At 29.2% G+C, this 27,267-nt stretch overlaps 1 protein-coding gene across 1 annotated transcript in view; it reads right to left on the bottom strand.

The window, feature by feature from the left end:
* LOC136080362 (mucin-2-like) overlaps positions 1 to 27,267 on the bottom strand; it is a 200,982-nt gene that overhangs the window by 110,913 nt on the left and 62,802 nt on the right. Inside the window, 1 exon segment of the mRNA XM_065796978.1 lies at positions 11,125 to 14,291. Coding sequence (XP_065653050.1) covers positions 11,125 to 14,291 — 3,167 coding nt within the window.

Genomic DNA, 27,267 nt, shown 5'->3' on the forward strand with positions numbered 1-27,267 from the left:
CGTTTTTTTTTCTGTATTTTTTCTTATCGCATCCAATATTCAGATCACCATTCCACAGTCATTAAAATCAATCAAACTTCCTCCTTACGATCTGTTTTGCCATTCTGTGCAATCAAGTTTGTCTCAGAGAATCTGTAAGTATTGTAACTTGTACTTTGCCTTGCAAGTCATGCTCAAAAACCATGTCAGAATTACTTATTCCAATTTTATTAACCAAATGGCTGTTTCCCTTTAGCAAGCCAGACCTGATATTGCCGCCAAGCGAATCATACCTTAGCATTACCGCGAAGTGCAAAAGAGAGTTAATGGCCGTAATTGGTTAGAAGAAAGTGCGATCTTTGCTGAATGGTTCGATAAGAACGAAATCGAAACGGAGAGCATTATTATTTTAAAAGACTATTTCCGACAAATTGGACTGATTGGACTCAAAGTTTTTACGACGCCCTTTGATTAAATTTAATATATAGAATAAGAGTAAAATAAATCCTTTTTTTTCTTTTTCAGGAAGGCCTGCAAAAATAAACGACTGATCAATCAATCGTGGAAATATCTAATCAGCTACTAAATGATATTCAAACACAAAAAAAATGCAATTTGCATGTGATAATTGTCAATAACAATGCTTAACTTAAGAACGGAATGGGGTCTAAAATTGCCCTAAAAATGATAGTGTCCTTTATGGACGGTCCCATACAATTGCTAGAATAAATATTGGTTTCGGAATCAGCATTACTCAAAATTTCTGCTTTGTTACTTTTTATAAATTTGGTACGATATAAAATTTTGGATGAAAAACATACTGAAAACCAAAACTTCACATTAGTGATTCTATTTTTTATTTAATTCAAAAAATGAGTTTTTTCGGCAATTTTTATAAACTGTTTTCCGATTTCTAAATTAAATTTGAAACCCATTCAAATCACAAATTATTTTAACTTTTTCGTTAGTATATAGCACGTATCCATCTTCATCTTTAAACTATCAAAACCGCATATAACTAAACTGTACACAACGGTGCAAAACGTCAAAAAGTGGCCTTAATTTATAAAATTAAAAATACTACTTGTCTTTTTTTTTCTTTATTACTATTATTTTTTTTGTAATACTAACTATATTATCTAAAACAATATAGAATACATATAAAAGTAATACCTATTATTTGTGTTTATTAAGAGGACATGTGGCGCATGGATTTATTAGACGTTATTTTAGCGATAAATTTTCATTAAAAAAGTTTTTAAGTTTCAATCTTTATATAGAATAAAGAAAAATTTTTTGTAAAAAGGGATAACATTTCTCAGCGTCTGCGTCAAAAATATTTTAATTAAAAGTGAAAAATTACTTTCTGAAAAATAAGAAAACGCAACTGTAATTTGAATTCACTTTTTGTTTAAAAGACATCTTTTTCAAACTTATGTAGCTCAATCTTTACAAAAGAATCTGGGCAAAAAATACCTCGATTTGTCATTACTCGGCATATTTTTCTGGAATATTTATCTCAATATACTCTTTAATTATTTTTCAAGCTGGATCTACAGATAAAACTCCAAACAATCCTGGCAGAATAATATTTGACACATAAACGCTGTGGACGATTAATACGAGCATTGAAACTGGCATGAAAAACCAATATATATGTTCTACAAAGTGCTTCCTTTATTTTAGTTTTAATTTTGGACCTTTATGAATACTATTTTTTTTAAATGTATTTTCTCTGTTCTTTTAAGAACATTGAGCACTCTATTTTGTAGAATACATTTTAAAACTGTTTATATATATAAATAAGTATATATATATATATATATATATATATATATATATATATATATATATATATATATATATATATATATATATATGTATTATATATATATATATAGATACAGTATTGGACAAAACATTTGCAACCAACATCGAACAATACTAAAAAGTGTTCCTATTTTTACATGTCTTAAAAACGAAACGAACTATACTACCACAGCAAACAGTTCAAGAGTCTGGAGTCATAGCATGCCATGACATGAGCAATCAGCTGACAGGTGACAGCACACAGGCAGAACTTCGTTGACAAGTGCCATTTTGTAGCGGACAAAACAAGTGCAACTTTTTTGGTTTGTTTCATTTTCTTAAGTCTGGTCCGTTTCAACGTCATAGAAGTTTTTTAATAATTAAAGGAAGTACCCAGAAGTTTCCAGAAGCATGCAGAAGTTTCCAGAAGTTTTCAGAAGAAGCATCTGGAAGCATCCAGTTGCATCCAGAAATATCCAGAAACATTCAGAAGCACCCAGACGCATCCTAAACAGGTTCACACAGGTTCATTTTACTATATAAGAGACATGTAAATCGACATGTAATTCAGTCAGTATATGGAAGTCAATCAGTCAGTATTATCAAGACAGTTTATCGAAGTAAGTTTTATCAAAGTGTTTTATCGAAGAACATCAATACAAGAAGTGAAATACAACAAGTGTTTCATTACATCTATACATTCCACATCCAACCAAAACGTTGTGTTCCACAGAGCATTATTGTATCATCACAAGGTAAATGTAACACGGTAAGCCTTGAGAAGCGTAATTATTTATTTTTATTATTTTTTTGACTTCAAGTGCAAAAATGGCTCCCGATAGTCTTGGATTGGAACTAAGAAAGAAAATTATTGGCGATTACGTAAGTGGAATGTCACAAAAAAGTATTTGTGATAAATATCGCGTGAAAAAATGGACCGTATCAAAACTATGTTCCAAATATCGTTCTACGGGGAAGTTGGCAGCAGATAACAAAGGTGGAAGACCGCGTTCCACCACTTCTAGAGAGGATTCTATGATTGTCAGATCCGTCAAGAAGGATCCCTGGATATTATCAGTCGAGATACAAAAGCAATTAGAGCTGCCTGTATCGGACCGAACAATCAGGCGACGTGCTGTTGAAGCCGGATTGTTTTCTCGACGCCCTGCAAAGAAACCGCTGATTTCACTAAAAAACCGGAAGAAAAGACTCCTGTTTGCTACATCTCATATTGACTGGAATGTGCAGAAATGGCGAACTGTACTGTTCAGTGATGAATCGAAGTTCAACATGATTGGGAGCGATGGCATTTGCCGCGTACGTCGACCGGCCGGAAAACGCCTCGATTTACGTTACAAATCTAAATGAACAAATCCAAAAGGCCTGGGCAGCGATTCCACAAAGTTTCATTGATCACCTGATTTAATCTATGCCTCGAAGATGCAAGGCTGTGATCGACAACAAAGTATTCGCCACGAAATATTGATAGCGAAATACAGCTTGGTCAACATTTTGTCGAGTTGCACTTGTTTTGTCCAGAAGGAAATCAACTTTTTTTAATACTTTTGATTAATTTATTAATTTTCGTGTACAAATCACGGTGATTCAATACTTGTGAAAGTTTGGGATTTTATTATGCGCATGCGTCTGTTACAAATACTCGGTTATCTAATTTTATATTTACGTGTTCAACTTGTATATTACCTTTCAACCTAGTTTCCTGTTTTAAAAGACAATATTTTAGTGGTTGCTAATATTTTGACTCCTAAAATGAAATTTTACATAATTTAGTTAGTTTATGCATAAAATCAATTTGAAAAATATGTTTAAACATCCACTTTAATTATTTAACTTTAAACTGGAATATTACCTAAATTAACACTTTACATAGATGCCAATTATGGACGAAGTAAAATTTTTATGATATTTGGGTTAGTTTTTAATAAAAATATTGTTAATCGTCTCTCCAAAAATATTAGTTTCTATAACAGATCATTTTTTTATGAAATATATTTTCATTTTTTAGTCAAGAGGTTTTTATAAAATCTTCATTTTGATGATGGCTGAAAAACATCAACAAAAATTATTAAGAGTATGCAGAATTTGTGGAAATTTGACCGGAAAAGACTCTATAAAAACCATCAGTAGGCGTGAAAGAATTTATAATATTTTTAAAATAAATATTTCTGAAGATTGTTTAAATATTCATCCAGCACAAATGTGTTTGAAATGCAATGCCACTTGAATATAGAATATTCAAGTGGTGAATATAGAAAACCGAGGTAATAAAACTTTCAATGCTGTACCAAAAACTTGGTTAACATGGCAAGCAAACGTGTGTAATTGTGTATTTGGTAAAGCTGGTCGAAAACCAAAGTCAAATGTAGAAAGACTAAGAACTTTTAATAGATGGACACAAATAAACCTTAATCTGTTTCTAAAATCCTTACCTTTATCTTTAAACCAACGTCAAGTATTCTGAATTAAATCTTCAGCTTAATCCACATTTAACATTATGTATTTGTAAAGTTTGTGAAAAAATACTGCATCAACCAGTTATGATTAAAGATTGTCAGCATTCTTTTTGTAGCCTATGCATTGCATTGCTTATTAAAGGTAAACTAGAAAAAAAAGCAAAATGTCCTATATGTTCAACCTGCATCATGGTTAATAGCTTTTGCATTTCTGTGCATGTATCAGAAATGATAAAACATTCATATATAGCATGCAAATTTTGTGAAAAAATAATTCCTTTTAAAGACAAATATGAATGTCATGATTGCAAAAAAGATCATTTAAAGAGAGAGCGCAGCACAATCATTGATGATTTCTAAAAAGTCAATAAATCAAGTGATATACCTCGAAATATTAAAGCTGCAGTCATGCATGTCATTAAGCAAAAAGTGTTCGAAAACAACTACAATAGAATTTCCATCTGGTGGGCCAAGAGTAATTATTCAAAAAAAATTAAATTCGTTACACAAAATTTTGAAAAAATGAATTAGTCCCAAGTTTAAAATAAACGTAATAATAGAGATTGTTGTTATGATATTTTTTAATGTATAAATATATATATTTTTTAAAACCTCTTTGCTTAACTGTAACACCTAAAGCTTATAAGGAAAGCGCATCATGCAGTACAAGTACGCCTAAAAAAAGGCACAGACTTCTAATAGAGGAGCTTAGTCAACAGATTGGAATTTCTAAAGATTCACAAGTAATGCAAACTGCAGCTATGCTAAAATCATTTGATTATAACCAAAAGAGAAAAATTTTAGAAAATGCTAACGTTGGAATTGTTGACTTTTCTGCAGAAGAATTGGTTGCCTTTAAAGCCTATGTGGCGATACCTTGGAATAAATTAAAAACTAACTAATTAACTAGGCAAAACATTTTTTCAATGATTTTCAAAAAAAAGATGAGTTAAAGTGAATTTTTAATAATGTATTATTAATGCTTATATAATAAAAAAATAATAGTTTGAGGGAAAAGGTTAATTACAAAATATTGTAGATGGTTGAATTCAAGAAATGTCCAGACTGCTTCTAACAGTAAACAAAGAGTTGTTACAAATACCTGGGCAAGTAATGATCTTATTGTGTTGGATAAGAATTTTACATTTTTAAATTAAATTAACAAGTCTATTCTTGAAATCAAACATGCTCCCTGGGCATACATAGAAAATCTACCTTCAAATATTGAAAATATGCTAAATGTTCTTCAAAGGTAAAGTTTAATATATTTGAAAAAAATATAAAGTTTAATATATTTTTTAGTTAAACAGATAAATAGAAATAGTTGAAGCTATTATTCCTTTTTTTAATGTTTTTTTTTTTTTAATTTTAAGTTTCAAGTTAATAAAACAAAATGGAATAAAGTGTGACGAAATCCACATAAAAATTGGTGGAGACCATGGAGGTGGTTCATTTAAAATGAGTTATCAAATAGTTAACCAAGATCAGCCGAATTCAAAATCAAATAGTATTGTGTTCAGCACATTTGAAGCCAAAGACTATCAAACTAACCTTATAGTAGGGCTGTCTCGTTACACATTGCAAGTTGATGAGATACAAAACATAATATGGCAGTAAGTTACAATGCAAATGATAATAGCAATTATAGTTTATATAAAATTATAATCTTTTTATTTATTTTAATTGTTTTTTTTTTATGTTTACAATTCAATTGTTAATTATCAGTTTTTTATATTTAGAAATTGTAATGTCCGTGTCTTTATGTTTGGTGATTATGATTTCCTTTGCAGTGTATATGGAATTACAGGAGCTATTGGTAAGTTTGCTCTGCTTTCACACTTATACAAAAAAGCATTTCTGTTGTAAAGTAAGTAAAAAAACCTTGTCAAGAAAACTTAAGAACTTTAAAAACTTTAAAAGTTAATTAAAACCTCACTATACTGATAGCATTTCTTTTATGCATAGGTTGACATTGCTGCCTTTTTTGTGACATCACCAAAAAAAAAACCCAACTGGCTCCAATATGTTGAGAGCATGTTGTTTCACAACGATCTCTAAATTCCTTAAACAACGACTTTCATCGTTTTCAAAGCAATGGAGGAAATTTGAAAAATGCTAAATTTTTTAACAATGTGATTAATGAAACTTTATTTAATATTCCTCTAGACCAGGTAATATAATTTAGCACTTCTGTTTTTTAATCTTTTCGGTACTTTTGATGGTTCAATCGTGAACTTAGTATTGTTAGTCTAAAAAACTTTTGAAATTTTCTTAGGTTGCTGTACCTGCTTTACATATATCTGTGGGTACCTATTTAAAGTTTTTCAACATGTTCGAAGACGAATGCCACGTAATAGATATAAATTATGCTGGAGAACTTGCTTTAAAGAATAATATAATTGGTAAAGCTGTAGTGCATCTGTAACTCTAAAGATGCGTTTGCTTGAATCCCATGTAATTCAATTTATTCAGAAATGGGGATTAGGCATTGGCGTTTATGGGGAACAAGACGGCGAAAGTTTACATGCCGAATTTAAAAACCTAGTCGTTTGAAAAGCACGTTGAAAGAACATTATCTGAGAAACCATCCGAAAGCTAAAGCTATGAAACTAGAAATAAAGAAAATAAAAAAAATTACTTAGATCTTAAATTTTATTGTATACAAATTTGTATTGAAAATCCAATATTTTAATAAAAAGATTTACTAAGGAGTATATTGTTCAGAAATGTATTACTATTTAAAAATAATAATAATGGATTTCTTTTCTGCGCCATTACCAAAAACTAAAAAAAAATATTTGGACTTCAAATTTTATAGTATGGAAGTATATATTGATATAATTAATACTGCTGTTGAAAATTTCTCGGATCTATAATCAAATAGTTTATTATTAAGCAACATTGTGCATAAGAAATGTATCATCAATAGAAACTACAGTAGAATCCCATAAATTCGGACCCTGGATAAGCCAGACAGATATTTAATTTCCTTTAAACATTTTATAAATACCGAGAGCTTCGTTTAAGGACATTTGCTAAGTCGGACTATTATCTATTATCAAACTTCATCTATTCCCCTTGAGAGTCCGACTTAAAGAGGTTTGTACTTATATTTGTGTTTAAAAGTTGTCGGAGGGACACTTTTTAGTTTTTTAATAAAAAATTACAATCGAAAACGTTGAATGAAGTTTAAGTTTTTAAAATATTTTTTATGCATTACAACATTAAATCTTGCGTATTTATAATTTAATAAATGTTACATATTTAAAAGTAGATTTGGTTGTCAATATCTTGAATATCATAAATCTTATAAGTTGTTACTCAATAAAATATGACATTATGTCTGCAAGTTAAGGGCAAACGTAAAAAGTTCCATAACTGGGGAATCGCTTACACATTTCGAAGTAAATGATTACAAGTGTTATCTCATAAAAGATAAATACATGTATCTCTTAACATGTTTATAATTACTTAGTTAGAACTGCATGATATAACACCAGACTTGAAACAGACCAGAACGTGAAAGTTTAGGTTTTTATAGTGGTAAGAAATTTTTTTAGAAAGCATAAAAAGTATGGAATATATACATAGCTTGCCGTTAAATCATTTTATTTTAGTTAAAAAAAATGATCGGTTAAAACAGAACATACAGATTTTTTATGCTTTTTTTACAGAACTTGAATCAATCAATCTTTTTGGTCAAAATATTTTCAAGCAAAAGAAATTCTAAAAGTTGTATGACAGATGTTAAGTTTTTAAACTTAAAAAACCTTTTACTTTGAACTGAGATATTTTCTTTGTTTACAAACATTCTCATTTATTTTCATGATTTAGGTTAAACACTTTAGGATATAAAATTCCAAAAATGTATAGTGTTCATTTATTCATGTGAAATTTGTACCTCATTAATAACAACTAAAAAAACCAAATTTTTATTATTTGCCGAAAAATCTAATCGCCATTTTTTTTCCAAACTTTTCAAACGTAACTTATGCGCATGCTCACAATAAAATAACAGGCTTAAATCACCGTGAAATAATGAACTTTGTGATGAATAAAACTTGAGGAACTTTGTCTCTAAACAGTTACATAGTTATTTCTCTTAATTGAAAAAATGCTGCCCTTGTATATAAAGAAACTAAAATAGCATTATTTGGTTGCACTCGTTTTGTCCGATACTGTATATATATATATACATATATATATATATATATATATATATATATATATATATATATATATATATATATATATATATATATCCAAGTTTCTGAGCCAGTAAAACACGGGTCTTTATCAAACCAAACATTTCTATACCTATTCTTGATTTACTTCAATATTTTTCAGTAAAATAATTCAGAAAAAGCTAAAATTTCTGAAAAAAAAAAGCAAAAAAATTTAACATGCGGTCTTTTTCCGCATACGTAGAGCTTATAAGAGATTTATAATTAGGTTTGTTTTACTTCCTAACGCAAATCATCGATATTTCAATGGTTTAGTGCGCTGTTATCAGTGTTGTTTCGGGGGTTCAAGACCTTCCCTTAGCGTATTAAAATTTTAAAATTATTTTAATCTGGCCTATATATTTATAGCAAAAAGATTTCTAGTTGTCAAGATAAAATTTTAAAGTTTTCTCAAATTTTACTTGCTACAAAACCACGCATGTAAAGCGGTTAACTATTTAAAAAGATTAGAAAACCCTTACCCTGTAATGAAATACATGAATGTGTTAAATATATCAAAACTTAATTAGCTTCAAATAATAATATTTATGTATAAATATAAGAATAACTTGCTGCCAAAAGTATTTTCTGATATTTTTACATTGGCGTTTTCACAAAAATACAATCTTCGGTCAAATAGCAACCATAACTATCAATTGAGCAGTGTCAAAATTCTCAATTGTTAACCAAGGTCCGTCATTATGGAATCAATTAAAAAATAACAATATAAAAGATTTGAACAGCACTTCCTCTTTTAAACAACAAATGCAATTGCATCTCCTAAACTTCTGATATAAATGCGAGTATGTTTATATGTGTGTGCAAGTATGATTGTGTATGTGTACATATGAGGATGTATATATGAGTTTTTATTCTTCACCTAGTATTTTTCAGATAAAATATTTTATTGTAAATTTACTAAAGTCATGTGGGCTTTAAATGTTATTGTAAATTATGTTATTGAGTTTTTTTCTTCACGTAGTATTTTTCAGAAAAAATATTTTGTTGTAAATTTACTAAAGCCATGTGGGCTTTAAACGTTATTGTAAAGGCGCTCTACGAAAAGATTGTGGTGACACCAATCATCCGTATCTTCTTTGAGCCCCTGTCTGTTTTATATATATTCTTTGTGTAACGTAAAAGTTTCATTGTAATTTTATTATTTTATTTTTATATAAACAGCGAAAAAAAAAAAAAAAAAAGTATTGTACACGATCGTGTAAAATATATGTAACCCTAACCTTAACCCTGACCACCTGCAAATTTAACATATGCTAAAGAGGTTTGTGCGTAACGCTATACAAATGGCGAAAAAAAATATTAGTAATTTTAGCAATCAGAAATTATTGAGGGGCAAATCTAACACTGAAGTTATCAATTTTTCACTTAGATGAGACAATATGCTTTGTATATTTTCAATTTTTTTAAATACAACAAATTCATAAAAAAAACAGTTTAAACAAAAAAGAATTATCCTTTTTAAAACGTCCTATCCGGCACTTGGTCCTAAAAAGACGTCTTGTGAACGTTCAGAAGACGTTCTAAACGTTTAGAGAACCCGCTTAAAAATTGTTGTCTAACGTAAACTTTAAAACAGTTAGTTTTGCACAGTTTGCAGTTATCAAGTGAAATTAAAACTGTAAAACTTGTTATTTGTTTTAACATTACATAAATAAAATTTGAAGTTCACATAAGTTATATCTGCATACACTTTCGTTCACGTTTTTTTATAAAAAAAAAAATGTCAGGCGACTCTTTCTCGCCATCACCTTGAATGCAATGGCTGCCAAGGGTTCCGCGTTAAACTACAGCACCACTACTACTATACTACTAACACTACTACTACTACTACTACTACTACTACTACTACTACTCTACTACTACTACTACTACTACTACTACTACTACTACTACTACTACTACTACTACTATTATAACATATATTGATTAAATAGCTACATTAAGTTATATTTTGAAAGTAAAAAAAAAATTTTTTAGTTACAAATACATTTTAAAATAATATTACTATTACAAAATTAAAAAACATTACAATAATCTTAATATAATCAATAATCATAGCAAATTGAAATGACAAAAAAAAAAAAAAGTGTTTTAAAACAATTATTACAACAAAATGACATATTTCAATTGCATAATTAAGTAAAATTCTTGAATGTTGAATTTGTCTGTTATTTAATATTTTATTATTTAATTAATAAAATTTATTCATTATTTTTATTCATATTAATTCATAGATTAATTTTAGAAAAATACATGTTAATTGTTGATTTCATTTTATGTGTTCTTATGAGCAGCAAGAGTTAACTGTGGATATTCATTAATTAAATACATTTTTGTGCATTAGTTACCGTCACATTTTAAGATAGTAACATTATTTTAAAATGTTACGGTAATAGCAAAAACTATAGTTGTGGTAATAGGAGCTATATATTTGATTGATGTAGCAATTGTAAGAGATTCCATTGTTAGGGACGAATTATTTCATTTTAAAGAAAATCAGATAATGCTGTCTGTCTAGATTCAGAGTTTAGGTGAGTGTAACTTATTTTAAGATTCAATTCTTGTATACAATTTATCATTTTTTTGTATTTGTCACATAAAATGCTAACATATCATTAAATACTGGTTGTTGAAAACATAAAAACTGAAATTGTTGGTTCAATCGCTTCAGTTACGGTTGTTGCTTCAGTAATTGTTGTTGACTCAGCATTAGTAATTAAAGCAACAGTTGTAGTTAATGCTTCAGTTGTAGTTATTGTTGCGGCTATAGATATTGTAACTTCAGTTGCGGTTATTGTAGCGTCAGTTGTGACAGTTGAAACTTCAGTTGTTGTACTTGTTGTTTTAGTTGTAGTTGTTGGAGACTCAAGCGTTTTTGTTGTGGCTTCAGTTGTGGTGGTTGGAGCCTCAGTTGTTGTTGTATCTCCAGTGGTTGTTATTGTCTCAGCTGTTGTTGTTGTTGTTTCAGTTGTGGTGGTTGGAGCCTCAGTTGTCGTTGTATCTCCAGTGGTTGTTATTGTCTCAGCTGTTGTTGTTTCAGTTGTGGTGGTTGGAGCTTCAGTTGTCGTTGTATCTCCAGTTGCTGTTATTGCCTCAGCTGTTGTTGTTGTTGTTTCAGTTGTGATGGTTGGAGCCTCAGTTGTCGTTGTATCTCCAGTGGTTGTTATTGTCTCAGCTGTTGTTATTGTTGTTTCAGTTGTGGTTGTTGGAGCCTCAGTTGTCGTTGTATCTCCAGTGGTTGTTATTGTCTCAGCTGTTGTTGTTATTGTTTCAGTTGTGGTGGTTGGAGCCTCAGTTGTCGTTGTATCTCCAGTGGTTATTGTCTCAGCTGTTGTTGTTGTTGTTTCAGTTGTGATGGTTGGAGCCTCAGTTGTCGTTGTATCTCCAGTGGTTGTTATTGTCTCAGCTGTTGTTGTTTCAGTTGTGGTGGTTGGAGCTTCAGTTGTCGTTGTATCTCCAGTTGTTGTAATTGTCTCAGCTGTTGTTGTTGAAGTTTCAGTTATAGCGGTTATACCTTCAGTTGTCGAAGAATTTTCAGTTGTAGTTATATCCTCGGTTGGTGCTGATGTAGCCTCAGTTGAGGTGGTTTGAATTTCAGTTGTTGTTATATCTTCCGCTGTAGTTATTGTATCAGTTATTGTAGCTGAAGCTTCAGTTGTGATGGTGGAAGCTTCGGTTGTCGTTGTATCTCCAGTGGTTGTTATTGTCTCAGCTGTTGTTGTTGTTGTTTCAGTTGTGGTGGTTGGAGCCTCAGTTGTCGTTGTATCTCCAGTGGTTGTTATTGTCTCAGCTGTTGTTGTTTCAGTTGTGGTGGTTGGAGCCTCAGTTGTCGTTGTACCTCCAGTGGTTGTTATTGTCTCAGCTGTTGTTGTTTCAGTTGTGGTGGTTGGAGCTTCAGTTGTCGTTGTATCTCCAGTTGTTGTATTTGTCTCAGCTGTTGTTGTTGAAGTTTCAGTTTCAGTGGTTATACCTTCAGTTGTCGAAGAATTTTCAGTTGTAGTTATATCCTCAGTTGGTGCTGATGTAGCCTCAGTTGAGGTGGTTTGAATTTCAGTTGTTGTTATATCTTCCGTTGTAGTTATTGTATCAGTTATTGTAGTTGTAGCTTCGGTTGTGATGGTGGAAGCTTCGGTTGTCGTTGTATCTCCAGTTGTAGTTTCAGTTGTGGTGGTTGGAGCCTCAGTTGTGATGGTGGAAGCTTCGGTTGTCGTTGCATCTCCAGTTGTTGTTATTGCCTCAGTTGTTGTTGTTGTTGTTTCAGTTGTGATGGTTGGAGCCTCAGTTGTCGTTGTATCTCCAGTGGTTGTTATTGTCTCAGCTATTGTTGTTTCAGTTGTGGTGGTTGTCGTTGTATCTCCAGTGGTTGTAATTGTCTCAGCTGTTGTTGTTGAAGTTTCAGTTTCAGTGGTTATACCTTCAGTTGTCGAAGAATTTTCAGTTGTAGTTATATCCTCAGTTGGTGCTGATGTAGCCTCAGTTGAGGTGGTTTGAATTTCAGTTGTTGTTATATCTTCCGTTGTAGTTATTGTATCAGTTATTGTAGTTGTAGCTTCGGTTGTGATGGTGAAAGCTTCGGTTGTCGTTGTATCTCCAGTTGTTGTTATTGCCTCAGCTGTTGTTGTTGTTGTTTCAGTTGTGGTGGTTGGAGCCTCAGTTGTCGTTGTATCTCCAGTGGTTGTTATTGTCTCAGCTGTTGTTGTTTCAGTTGTGGTGGTTGGAGCTTCAGTTGTCGTTGTATCTCCAGTTGTTGTAATTGTCTCAGCTGTTGTTGTTGAAGTTTCAGTTTTAGCGGTTATACCTTCAGTTGTCGAAGAATTTTCAGTTGTAGTTATATCCTCAGTTGGTGCTGATGTAGCCTCAGTTGAGGTGGTTTGAACTTCAGTTGTTGTTATATCTTCCGTTGTAGTTATTGTATCAGTTATTGTAGTTGTAGCTTCAGTTGTGATGGTGGAAGCTTCGGTTGTCGTTGTATCTCCAGTTGCTGTTATTGCCTCAGCTGTTGTTGTTGTTGTTTCAGTTGTGATGGTTGGAGCCTCAGTTGTCGTTGTATCTCCAGTGGTTGTTATTGTCTCAGCTGTTGTTGTTTCAGTTGTGGTGGTTGGAGCCTCAGTTGTCGTTGTATCTCCAGTGGTTGTTATTGTCTCAGCTGTTGTTGTTTCAGTTGTGGTGGTTGGAGCTTCAGTTGTCGTTGTATCTCCAGTGATTGTAATTGTCTCAGCTGTTGTTGTTGAAGTTTCAGTGGTTATACCTTCAGTTGTCGAAGAACTTTCAGTTGTAGTTATATCCTCAGTTGGTGCTGATGTAGCCTCAGTTGAGGTGGTTTGAATTTCAGTTGTTGTTATATCTTCCGTTGTAGTTATTGTATCAGTTATTGTAGTTGTAGCTTCGGTTGTGATGGTGGAAGCTTCGGTTGTCGTTGTATCTCCAGTTGTTGTTATTGCCTCAGCTGTTGTTGTTTCAGTTGTGGTGGTTGGAGCCTCAGTTGTCGTTGTATCTCCAGTGGTTGTTATTGTCTCAGCTGTTGTTGTTTCAGTTGTGGTGGTTAGAGCTTCAGTTGTCGTTGTATCTCCAGTGATTGTAATTGTCTCAGTTGTTGTTGTTACTGCTGCAGCTGTGGAAGCTGGAGCTTTAGTTGTTATCGCTGTTACTCTCGTAGTTGTTAGATTCCCACCTGCAAGTGTTGTAGAAATTGTTGTTGAATAACATGATTGATATACAAGTGAACAAAAACTTTCTCTATAGTATTTATAACAAAAGTCTTGCAAGCATGCACAAGAATATCTTTCTAAATGAAAATATATTGCTTTATGTATATATATATATATAAATATATATAAATAAATATATAAATATAAATATATATATATATATATATATATATATATATATATATGTATATATATATATATATATATATATATATATATATATATATATATATATATATATATATATATATATATATATATATATATATATATATATATATATATATATATATATATATATATATACTTCTAGTAGGCGCTTACTGGGACATGTTGTTTTTTGTTCTTGATTATTTATTTTTTTTACTTTTTTAAGACTATTTTTATCATATTTTTATATTATTTTAAATTTTCACTTTAATTTTATTTATACATTATTCATAAATATTTAAATTTATTATTTTATTATAAAAGCATTTTTTTTATATTAACTTTTGTTATTTTTATTCATTTATTATATATTATATTTCTTTTTTTTTTCTTCTATTTACGAAAACGATTAATTACAGTAATATAACCATATTTAAACCTTGCTGTAACCCTAACCCTTATCCTGACCTTGATCCTTACGTAAACCAAACATTCAGTCGATGTAGCAGCACTCCGTTGCGAGTCAGGCTGTTTGATAGTCGATGTATGTACTTTTCGTTCTCTATAAAAGTTGCTTACGGAGACACTTTTTAATAAAAAAATGATGCTTACGGGGGCAAAAAATTACAAAATTACGGGTACACTAAAATGTCCCCTATAGGATAATGCTAATGACTCGTAAGAGCTATTTTTTTTGTAAAATCTGTCCCCATAAGTGATACTATAGGTGTATATATTTATATTATATATATATATATATATATATAATTATATATATGTATATATATACATATCTATATATATATATATATATTAGGGTGGTTCAGACTAAGGTGAAAATTTTTTTTAAACTAGAGTGGAAGCTTATAAGGTACGCACCCCCTGGTTTTATATGTAAGATGTTTTTTTTTTAAATTTGAAAAAAGTTTATGGGTGGCACATGGACCCAAAGTACATTATTATTCACCCTTTTTTGACATTTTTGAGCCATGTGTGCCACCCTTCAACATTATTTAATTTTTTTTTTGTATTTATTCTCATAATGACTAATATCAAAAAAAAAATTAGACACTTTTTCTGTATATATTTCTTTTCTTTACACTGCAAAAGTTATAGAAAAAGTAATATAGTAGACAAAAAGAAATTATTTCCCTATTTCTACGGTCTTTTTTATTACAAAATCCACTTAAATCAAATTATAAATAAGCTATTAAAACATGCTATATTAATTGGATATCAAACTTAGTGAAGTATCTAAGGTAAGGTGGTTAGCTCTCCCTGCTTACTTTTAAGTTTAAGGAGAATGAGTAAGAAGAAAAAAATTAACGCAATATGAGACTTTTATTAAGTTAATAACAAGTTATTGTCTTTAAAATACTGTTAGTTGCGTTTGATGCTAACTCTGTTTTCTTTGCTTCTTGCTTACCTCTTTTGTAAACATGGTTAAGCAAGAACAAACCCTGTCTTTTCTTCTCTTTGGTTGATTTTCCAATCAGTTCTTTAACTAGTTTAATAGCCCTCTCTTTGTCCTTGACCACATCAAAGGATTTAATAATAATTTCAAACTTAAGATAAAAATCGTTGAACTTCTAGAACTGTGAAGGAATCTTAAGCCACTGCAACTCACTAATTCCATGTCCAATCTTATTAAAGATGAGCCAAGATTGGTCAGTTACTAAAGCGCAAAGACATGGAGGCTGATCTTGTGCAAAATCTAGAGAGTGAAGAAGCTCTTTATTGACTATAACATGTTCAAGTGGATAAACTATTGGTTTGCAGAAAGTGTACTGTATAACGCTTTGGCAATCTTCTCTGTTTGGGCAATTTTTATCTTCTAAAGCCAGCACTACTAAGGCAGGATCAAGATAGCAGCTGTGCCGCTTAAATGATTTTAGTGCTTAAATAGCTCCATGAAGATTTATATCCATGAACCTCTTCATCTGCCACAGCATTTTTATGTCCTACACAATATTTTAACAAAATTAGATTAATTCATCAATTAAACAATCAACTAATCATTTTAAATCTGTTTTCATTTTTATTATTACTATTTTTAACCTGAAATGGAGCAGCAGTTACAGATACTGCTCTAAGGAACCACTGAGTATAAAAAATGCCAACAAACATAGCCATATTACGAATCTCTTTAATACTTTCTTTTGATAAGTTATGAAAGGTTTCCAACAGTAATAAATTTTAAGGCAATACAATGCTTTTGCCATAAATTTTAAGTTGAAGTATAACGGACCAGGAATACGAAATTTGAACCTCTCTTTTTATGAAACTGCCATTAATGATAGTTCAGCTAACTCCTGATAATCTATTTTTGATTTACCATCCTAAAATTAAAAGATTTAGTTTTACATATTTTGATGGTACAAAATTGTTAAAATTAATTTCATCAAACCAGTATAAACAATGCAGTTGTTCTTAACCTTTTTGTAGATCTTATTATCTATTACATCTCTGTAGAACTGATCCGCCTCAAGATGTTGTTTATTTACCCAAGTTCCTGCATGAGTTTGAATCCTTGTTAATGAAGCTGTGTTTTTTCAAGATCAATCTAGACTGATGTTAGGTGTTTAAAGAGCTGGTTGTCTGATCTGGCAAGAAGAAATAGCAACCGCCCAAGCTTATGTGTCATTCTTGTTATATCTCAGATGAATGAAATCGCACTGCTTTTATAGAAACAGTGTATAGAAATAATTTGTGTTTGTGTAAAGAAATAATAAAAAACTTTGTTAAAAAATTTAGTCTTTATTTAACAACTTTTTTAGTGCCAAATATTATTTTTATACTATTTATTGTAAGAATAAACACACACAAAAAAAAAATTAAATAATGTTAAGGGTGGCACACATGGGGTTGAAAAATATCAAAAGGGGTAAAAAAAAGTACTTGGAAGCCATGTGCCACCCTTAAACTTGTTTTAAATTGAAAAAAAAAAAATCTTATATATAAAACGAGGGTCTGCGCACTTATAAGCTTTCACTCTAGTTTGAAAAACATTTTCACCTTAATCATATATGTGTATATATATATATATATATATATATATATATATATATATATATATATATATATATATATATATATATATATGTATATATATATATATATATATATATATATATATATATATATATATAAATTAGTAAAAAATCACTCAACAAAAATTTTTTTAATTCAACACTGTGTTTCATCAATAAACCATCAGAAAGGAATGATCAAATTAATAAAACTTCAATTTATACCAAAATTTAAATTACAGGAAGTCGCAAATGTCTTAACTACTGTAAATTTTCATACATTTGTGGAATTTGCTGACACTATTATAAAAAGAATTCTTTAGAAATGATTACTTATACCTTTTTAAAAGTGGGATTAAATGTAACTATTATTTGAGCTCATCAATTTTCATTTAGGAGAAACTTATTGACGTGCCAACATTTAGAAATTAATTCTGATTTTTTGTTAAATAAGCATTCTTGGTTTGCATGTGTAATTATTTCAAATTTTTCTTGTAGGCATAGTATGCATTTTTTGGAAATATTGTTATAGGCAGGCGCTGTTTTAAGGATGGATCAATTCAGTATAAAATTATCAACATTTTTACTTTTAAATTCCCATATATATTTTGACAGCATGGTGTCTTTTGAATACTTTTTATTTTTAAAAGATTGCTTGAGATTGGCAAAACGCTTTTTCCATTCACCCTCTGTTATGCCAATATATTGTTTATTAGGTACATTCTTAGAGGAAACAGCACATTTATATACTACATTTTTTGATAAACAATAAATGGACAATTGTTTTTTTGTTTACAATTACAATTTTTTGTAGTTTTTTCATTTAGGGTTTCTTTTTTAGTTAACAAAGCATTATTGTGACCTTTTATAATTCTTTCCATATTTTTTGTGCAACTGTAGCTAACTTTAATTGTATTTCGATTAAAATTTTTTGTAATTTATTAGAGGGCAGGAAATGCTTATCGACCAATTTTAAAAATACTTTTCCTATGTTAGTGGAAACATTTATGCTGTATGGGGGGGTTGAACCAAATTACATTTCTAGTTTTATTTCGCTTTTTCATATTCTTTTTTTCAGGGTCAAATTTTAGTTCAAATTTTCAAAGCCACTTTTTTTAAGGGCATCTTGAAATATTCGTTTTGAGAAATTGAATACATTTTCATTAGAGGAGTTTTAGTTTAGCAGGCTTGGTCGGGAAGCGGGAGCGATCGCTCCCGCTTCCCGACCAAGCCTGCTAAACTAAAACTCCTCTAATGAAAATGAAAATCTCGATTACTGACCACGGAAATAATATTTAGTTGCGAAAAACTGGCCAGGTTTTGCAGTCGTTTTGAGACATGGCTTACTATATAACAGGCCTTGCCAACGCGCGGCTTGCGTAAAAAACTGGAGGCAAGATTAAAAATATTACTTTGCAGTAGTTTACATTTTCAGTTTGGTGATTTTCGCATGAATATAATATTTGTATGATATATCTACTAAAAGTAACTTATAAAAAGTGAAAAGATGAATTTATTATTCTTTTTTTTTTTTAATTTTGTTTATAACTAACATTGTAATATAACTAACGAATAACATTTATAAAAATTTTAAATTAACTTAAATGTATCTAAAACTAATTATGTTTAAACAATTTAGTATATATAGATTTATATTTTGCTATAATTTCATATTAGCATTTACCACAAAATTTATTAATGGGTTTTTTAAGTATTAAAAATAAATTTTTGAGAAAAAAGAGATAAAATCTTTAGAGAATAAAAAGTAAATAGAAGCATTTTAGATATTTTACTAAACACTATTTTACAATTTTTGTTAAAAACATTGCAAAAATTTTACTTTGCGCTGAGTTTTATCAACTTCTGCTTTGGCTCCTTGTGGGAACGAGGTGAATAGAGTCGACAATAATTATTAAATAAAATATTTGTCATTGTTAATCCATGATGTCTTTGCATACCTAATGAATAAAATTCTGATAGCATCATAAGGAGGTTACACAGTGATGACCGACAAGTGTCATTATATACTTCATAAAAAAGAATGTAACAGTAAGTTGCCCATTGACAGACTTTGTCACCAGGAATTGTTAAACCTAATCGATTCATGTCCTTTACAAAATTTCCATACGCTTCATAGAAATAAAAGGTGTCATCTGGATTTTCATCTTCACGAATAATGTACCCAGCAATATAAACTAATGACATTTTAATATCAACAGTCAATGAATCACACAGAGCAGGTAAATTGTCAATAACGTTGCAAATACCCTTGCTTGGTAAAAATTTACATTTTGGACAAGAGTGATCTGAACCTAGATTGGCTAACACATCTGAACTTTTCTCAAACTTTAATAGCAACTTAGTACGGTATATAGTTACTTTTTCAAGAACTTGTTGAACGGAAATAAAATAAGTTCCTCCTGAGCCTTGTCTTAATTTTCCAAAGAGCTTTTCTAATGGATCTGTTGTAAAGTTGCCTAATAATACATACTGATGAGTTGTATCTAAAAGATATCTTGACAACTGAACCAAACCATAACAGGTCTGAGCTAAACAATTAGCAGTGTCTCTTGTTAGTAATTTGACTCTTTTTCCTTTTTCTATTTTTTTCATTTGTATTGCAAAATCACCCATTGCAGAAAGTTTGCTTAAATTGTCATCATTAGCAGAAGCAATAGCAGCTCGATTAGAATCTTTCAAACAAAGGTCTGCATATGGACTGTGAACATTACAAATTTTCCAAAATTCAACGACTTTAGAGATGAAAATAATTGTCCCTTCATTTTCATGCAGGTTTGGATGACTTTTTAATGCTGACAATGTTTCATCGCAAAACACTTGCAGACAAGTGATAACTTTTTGTCTTTCAATTGGTTTTTTGGATAAACAGAAACTTCTGTTAACTTAGACATTTTGACAATGTTTTTTATTTCAAGCTTGTACAAAATAATAATATCAACCCACCGTGCTATTTTTTTTTCTCCATCAATATAAAATTCAAGTTCTTGAGTTTTTTCTGTGATCCAGTTATTACGTATACTTTTTAATAAATGATCAAATCAAAAAAAAAAATATTGTCTTTAGTACACCATGCTTTTTTTTTTCAAAAAAGTTATAAAACTTCTGATTGACTCTGTTACCATCACAGACAATAGCAACAACATTGCCCCCATTATTTTTAATTGCATCAAGAATCAGGGTTGTCTGTTCAAAAAGAAACTCAGCATCAAGTTCTCTGACTGGACATTTTGTAAAGAAATTTTGGTCCATTAAACAATGTTACAACCAAAAAGCTCAGTACTGTGTTTGCTAACAGATGAGGTTTGTTAACTGATTTACCAAATACTATGCCACCATGATACTGCAACATTGGTTTAACATAAACCTCATCAAGAAGTAAAATGCATGTTTTTTGTCTATCATCTCTTAGATTAGAGAAAATATGTCTGATATAAGTGGTATCATCTAAAGATTTACATTTAGATGTAATTCTTCCTAAAGTACGTAAACTTGGAAGTTCAAAATCTTCTCTGATGCAATTGTAGGCTGATCGTGAAAGAGAAAAATACTCAAATGCTCGCACAATTGTTTCAATTGGATACTTTTTTTCCCCAATACATGTTTTATTCATTGACAAAATTTGTTGATATACAACTTCTTTTTTGAGTGTTATTTCACAACAATTTAAAAATCTTAATGCTTCTTGGATATGAGAAAATTTGTTCATAATATAAACTCGGTTAGATGATAAAGTCATAACACTAATTTTAACTCCACAATGAAATGCTTCAAAAGTGAGATCTTTATATATGCAAAGAATATACTTAGCACTTTCCTTTAAAAAGTGTTAAGTATATTCTTAACATATATAAAGATCTCAAAAAGCAAAATTAAATTCATTAGTTTTTAACTTTTCATATAAAACATTAATACTTTCTATTTTTTCTTGTGAATTAAATATTGCTAACTCGTCCTCTTCTTGCCAGCGAACACTATTAAGACTTTTTGATGTTTTTACAAGTGGCATGGGTACAGTAGGAACTAAGCTTGGCTTTATACAATCAAATACTGACGGAGCATCACGAGGTCTCAGCTTTCCATAATCAGTAACAGTTGAATAATTTTTTGGCCAATGTCTCTCACATACTACGGTGTTATTAGTATCAGGAACATTATCTCTTGGTATTATAACAATCCAACGTTTTCGTTCTTCAATGTTTCTTGGAAGTCTAAATGTTTTAACTCTATTCTGAGGATTATAATTGCCATTGCAATTTGTTACACAACATCGACGAACCATTTTTTAAATACTAAATTAAATCCTTTGCTTAATCCTTCACCTCTCAACTAACTTTTTTTTTTAAATTTGGAAGTTAGTTAAAATGATTACGGGTGTTTTGTTATTGTAAATTTTATGCAAATATTAAACTTATGCATATATATATATATATATATTCAACTTAAATTAATTTTATTAAAAAAAATTTAAAATGAAAATTATTTTGTTAATTTTATAATAATAATTTATTAATGTTTTATAATTATTATTGTTACAAAAAAAAACCATCCCCGTATTTATTTTGTAAAACTGCTTGTTAGTTTTTCAAATATAAAACTATCTTGCCTCCAGTTTTTTACGCAAGCTGCGCGTTGGCAAGGCCTGTTATATAGTAGGCCATGTTTTGAGATCATTTTAAGTTTATGTCCGTAAAAAAAATTTTTTGCTTTACGGACATACATGGAAACATACAAAAACTTGAAAGTTCTCAAGACATCTTGGTGCGGAAGAATAAAAAGAATATCCGCGAACACTAAAAACCCGCTAAATCTTTGAAGAAACAATTCTATTGGTTTAAAAAATACGCTGAGTAAGCAAAATTAAGTTCTAGAGTTCTCTGTTGAATTGTTATAAAAATTGTATTATTCGAATTTTGTGGATATTTCTAGCATATACTGTTTTAAGAACATATATTATACGAACTAATACTTTAATACTATGGCTCACTCTCGGAGCCGCATCTGCAAAGCCATAAATCTTTTAAACTAATATTACTTGTTTACAAAAATAAGTGTTTTAAATATATATTTTTTAAATTGTCAAAATTTTGAAAGTTTATTATGTATTATTGATTTTTATTTTTATTAGTATATTCTTATTTTTTTAGTTAAAAGTATGTATTTTTTATGTAAATGAAACTATGTGCATCTTTTTTTTATTCTAATGTAATCTTTTAAAGCAATTTTTACGATTTATTTGTTAAACAAAAAGACTTTCGACAATAATTGTTTTCAATAATATATATATATATATATATATATATATATATATATATATATATATATATATATATATATATATATATATATATATATATATATATATATATATATATATATATATAGTATAAGTTATTAAATATAAAGAAAAGTTTTTTAGTTCTTACATATTGGTTTACTAGCTCTAAATATTTTCGATTCTTACAAACTCATTATCTTTAACTTAAAGTTACTTTTTTCTGTTTTAAATACTAATTAAAATTAAAAAGCCCACTTGCTAAACATTATTAGCGATATTATGAAGCAGTTCCATTTCCTCTTCATAACGTATTTTTAGTTGGTTTAATTTCTACAGTAACAAAATGATTTAACTATTTGATTGTTCGTCTTACTAAGAAGAATTGTTTCAAATATGCTAAAATTTTCACGCGAAACATAAAATTGTTATTAAAAAAATTAACTTTTTTATTTAAAAAATAATTTAGATTATATAAAACTAAAGCTAGCGTTAGTTTTATTAGAATCTTGTTAGACTTTTCGGGGCCGGGACTATTTTTATATTGGATGCCTTTTTATGTGCCACACCGTAAAAATGACTTAAAAAAAGTCTTCTTGACTATTTCGGGGCCCCTAACATTGCGGGGCCCAGGACTATAGCCCCCTTTAAGCCCAACCCTTCTGTTCAGCACTGGAAATAAAACAAGAGTATATAAATAAAAATTATATTAAACTCTTTATTAAATAAAAAAACATTTATTTCCTTAATAAGCCATCCTGAGATGTTTTTTATATAAAAAAAATGTCTCTTAATTTTATAAAAAAAACTATAAAAGTGGGATGTTTCGAAAATATTTGCTCTAAACGTAATTTATTTTGCTTTAAGTTTTTTTCACGTTAAAAAGTTATTTTTTAGATTTTTTTTGTAATTGTCTCTCATCGGTCCAATTAATCTTTTTTGCGCTTTCTTTTTGTTTTTTGAAATGTTTTTTAGTAGTTTTGAGAAAATTTTTTCTCAAAACCACTAAAAAATCTGGCCAGCTTTTCGCAACTAAATATTATTCCCGTGGTCAGTTATCGAGAGTGATCGCTCCCGCTTCCCGACCAAGCCCGGTTTAGCCTGTTATTAATTGAAATTGGGATTTGTTTTAGAATTTGGGGTGGATGATTTGAGTTAATATTAATATAAAATAATTCATCGTTTGGTTTTGTGAAAGGTTTATATGAATTTTTAGAGAGGTTAAATGTGACGTCAAGAAAGTTCACAATTTTTAAATTTATGTTTATGTTGATTTGAAAGCCAATATTTTAAAAATTTTTTATATCTTTTCTAATTTTATCAAGCAGTGGACCATATTTTTTACGCATTACTATTAAACCATCGTTGCGATAAAGGCCTAAATCTTTTATATTGATAATTTTAACAATCTTAACAAATCTAAAATATATAGTCCAACAAATTCACAAATTTCTGCTCCGTCATAACTGCCCATTGTTACATCAAAGCAGTCATGTATGTTGTTTTTTTCCAATTTTCTTTATTAAAATAAAGTAAGGTTTTTCTAAAATGTTTTATTATACGGATTGTTTCATCAGAAAAAACTGTGTGACTTTTTGCAAGTGGTATTTTTCCATTGTTTCAAATTTATTTCTAAGAATATTATTAATTTTGTCCAATTTAACTTTGCTTACATGTCCAATCTCACTTTTTGAGGGAACCAATAACCTACAACGAAGTTTGTTTTGAAAATTTGGTTTATGGTCTTTTAGTGCTGTGAAGGCTTGGGCAGGGCCAATTGATTCGATTCTGTTATCAAGGTTTATTTTTTTAGCAAGACTTTGCACTTCTAAACTAATTGCATTTTTAAACTTTTTGGGGCTTTCTCATAAGAACTAGTGATATTGTTGTGTAAAATTTTTTCATAGTTTTCTGTTGTGAGAATTGTCCATTGAGTGGAAGTTGTTTATCAAAAAATGTGGTATATAAATATGTTGCTTCCTCTAAGAATGTACCTGATAAACAATATATTGGCATAACAGAAAAATGGAAAAAAAGTTTTGCCAATCATAAGCAATCTTTTAAAAATAAAAAGTATTTAAAAGACACCATGCTGTCAAAATATATATGGGAATTCAAAAGTAAAAATATTGATGATTTTATACTGAATTGGTCCATCCTGAAAAAAACAGCGCCTGCCTATAACAAATTTCCAAAAAATGCATACTATGCCTACAAGAAAAATTTGAAATAATTACACATATAAACCAAGAATGCTTATTAAACAAAAAATCAGAATTAATTTCTAAATGTAGGCACGACATTATGTTTCTCCTAAAACACTATAAAAATTGATGAGCTCAAATAATAGTTATATTAAATTCCACTTTTAAAAAAGCATAAGTAATCATTTCTAAAGAATTCTTTTTATATTAGTATCAGCAAATTCCACAAATGTGTGAAAATTTACAGTAGTAAAGACATTTGCGACTTCCTGTAATTTAAATTTTGGTATAAATTGAAGTTTTAATTATTTGATCATTTATTTCTGATGATTTATTAATGAAACACAGTGTTAAATAAAAAAAAATTTGTTAAGTGAATTTCTTCTAATTAATATATGTATATATATATATGTATATATATATATATATATATATATATATATATATATATATATATATATATATATATATATATATATATATATATATATATATATATATATATATATATATATATATATATATATATATATATATATATATATATATATATATATATTACTTGATTTATGCTCCAGTTATGCTGTGAAACATGATATAACAATATTAGTTTCAGTTTATAACAATATTAAGTCTCAAATAATGTTTTTTGAAATTTTTAAACCCCTTATAAATAGCTCTAGTTTCACATAATCTGGCATGGTTCTCACATACACTAGTCATTATAAATATATGGGTCACTTGATCTCAAACGATATGCAGGATGGCAAAGATATTTTGAAACACGTGCGCTTTATGCTAAAGCTAACCTTATCCGTAGATCATATTATTTAATGCTTTTTGCAGCCCAATCTATGGATGTCAGCTGTGGTATCTTTGGAGAAAAGACTCATTCCATCGCCTATGTGTTGCATATAATAATGCACTTCGCTTGATATTAAACAAGCCACCATGGAACAGTGCAAGTGAATTATTTGTGAAACATGGTGCCCATTCACTTACTGTTGTAATTCGAAAGCAACAATACTCCTCATTGTTATTGCTGCAGAATAGTGAGAACCTCGTCATAAAAGCTTTTGTTAACTCAGAGAGGTTCTTGCTGTCTCCACTGATGTTTAAATGGAGAGCTGAGTTATATTTATAACACTTTAATTTCTTGTCTTTATTTTATTTATTTATTTTTTCTTGGGTTTTGTTTATATTCAAGTGCGTTAGTCTTTGTTTTATTCTAATCCACCTTATTTTACCCATTGTATATTTATTATATTGGGCCTTGAGCCTGTCAATAAATTTTGATTGATTGATTGATTGATTGATATATATATATATATATATATATATATATATATATATATATATATATATATATATATATATCAAAATAAAACAAATGTTGATCTTGAGTCTCTTGAATACCATGTAACTATGTAACATATAACATGTACATACATGTACTCTTACTATCAATGAATGCATTTAACCTGGTTTATTTAGGTTCATCAAAACTCAAAATATTTTTATTTTGTTTTTTTTAATGTCCTGTATTACAAAAAGTTTTTGAATTAGAACTTCTTTTTGCTTCATAATTAAAAACTTAAGAAAAAATATATTTTTACAATACAGATTGATTTTTGTGGTTGAAAAGAATCCATTCGTCTACAGAGTAGTGAAAAAAGAGTCCATTTTTCAACAGAGAAAAATTAAAAAACACTTGAGAAGCTGATTAAGAAAGAAAAAAACAAAAAAAATATGAAAGAATAAGTTAGATATATTTCAGGCGGTATGAATGAATTCGATTCAATTGCATTTTGTCGAAAATTTTCCGACCCTTCCTTCTCCCTATTTTGTTGATGTAATTAATGGACAGCCCTCTATAATATTTAAAATTAAATTATTATTTTATATCAATAGTTTAATGATTTATACAAATGGTGTCACTCATACATAAGTCTGATAGGAGTGACACTATTAATTAAATGTAAATATCATCATTAAAAAAAACTTTTATTTTAGGTAAAGTTAAATGTCAAAAAGACAACTAAATAATAATGAAAAATAAACGTAAAAAAAATATTTACATATTTACTATTTTTTAGTTAATTTTACATGGTTAACACTAATGCAGAAATAAGACAGGATAAAAAAATAGTTCATGGTAACCATTGATTCAGAATATATTAGTTGATGTAACCATGGTAACCATTGATTCAAATTATATGTGATTTTAAGTTGTTATATGTTTAATCAAATAAAAAATCATTTAATTTAATATTAACTGGATCAAACATATTCTATGAATTACAGTCAGGGTATTGTTAACAAGACCAAAAGATACACCTAAATGAATTAACTTGGGTTTTATAAACTAAGAAGTGAA

The sequence above is a fragment of the Hydra vulgaris genome, chromosome 05 (genome assembly GCF_038396675.1).
Source record: "Hydra vulgaris chromosome 05, alternate assembly HydraT2T_AEP".
NCBI lineage: Eukaryota > Metazoa > Cnidaria > Hydrozoa > Anthoathecata > Hydridae > Hydra > Hydra vulgaris.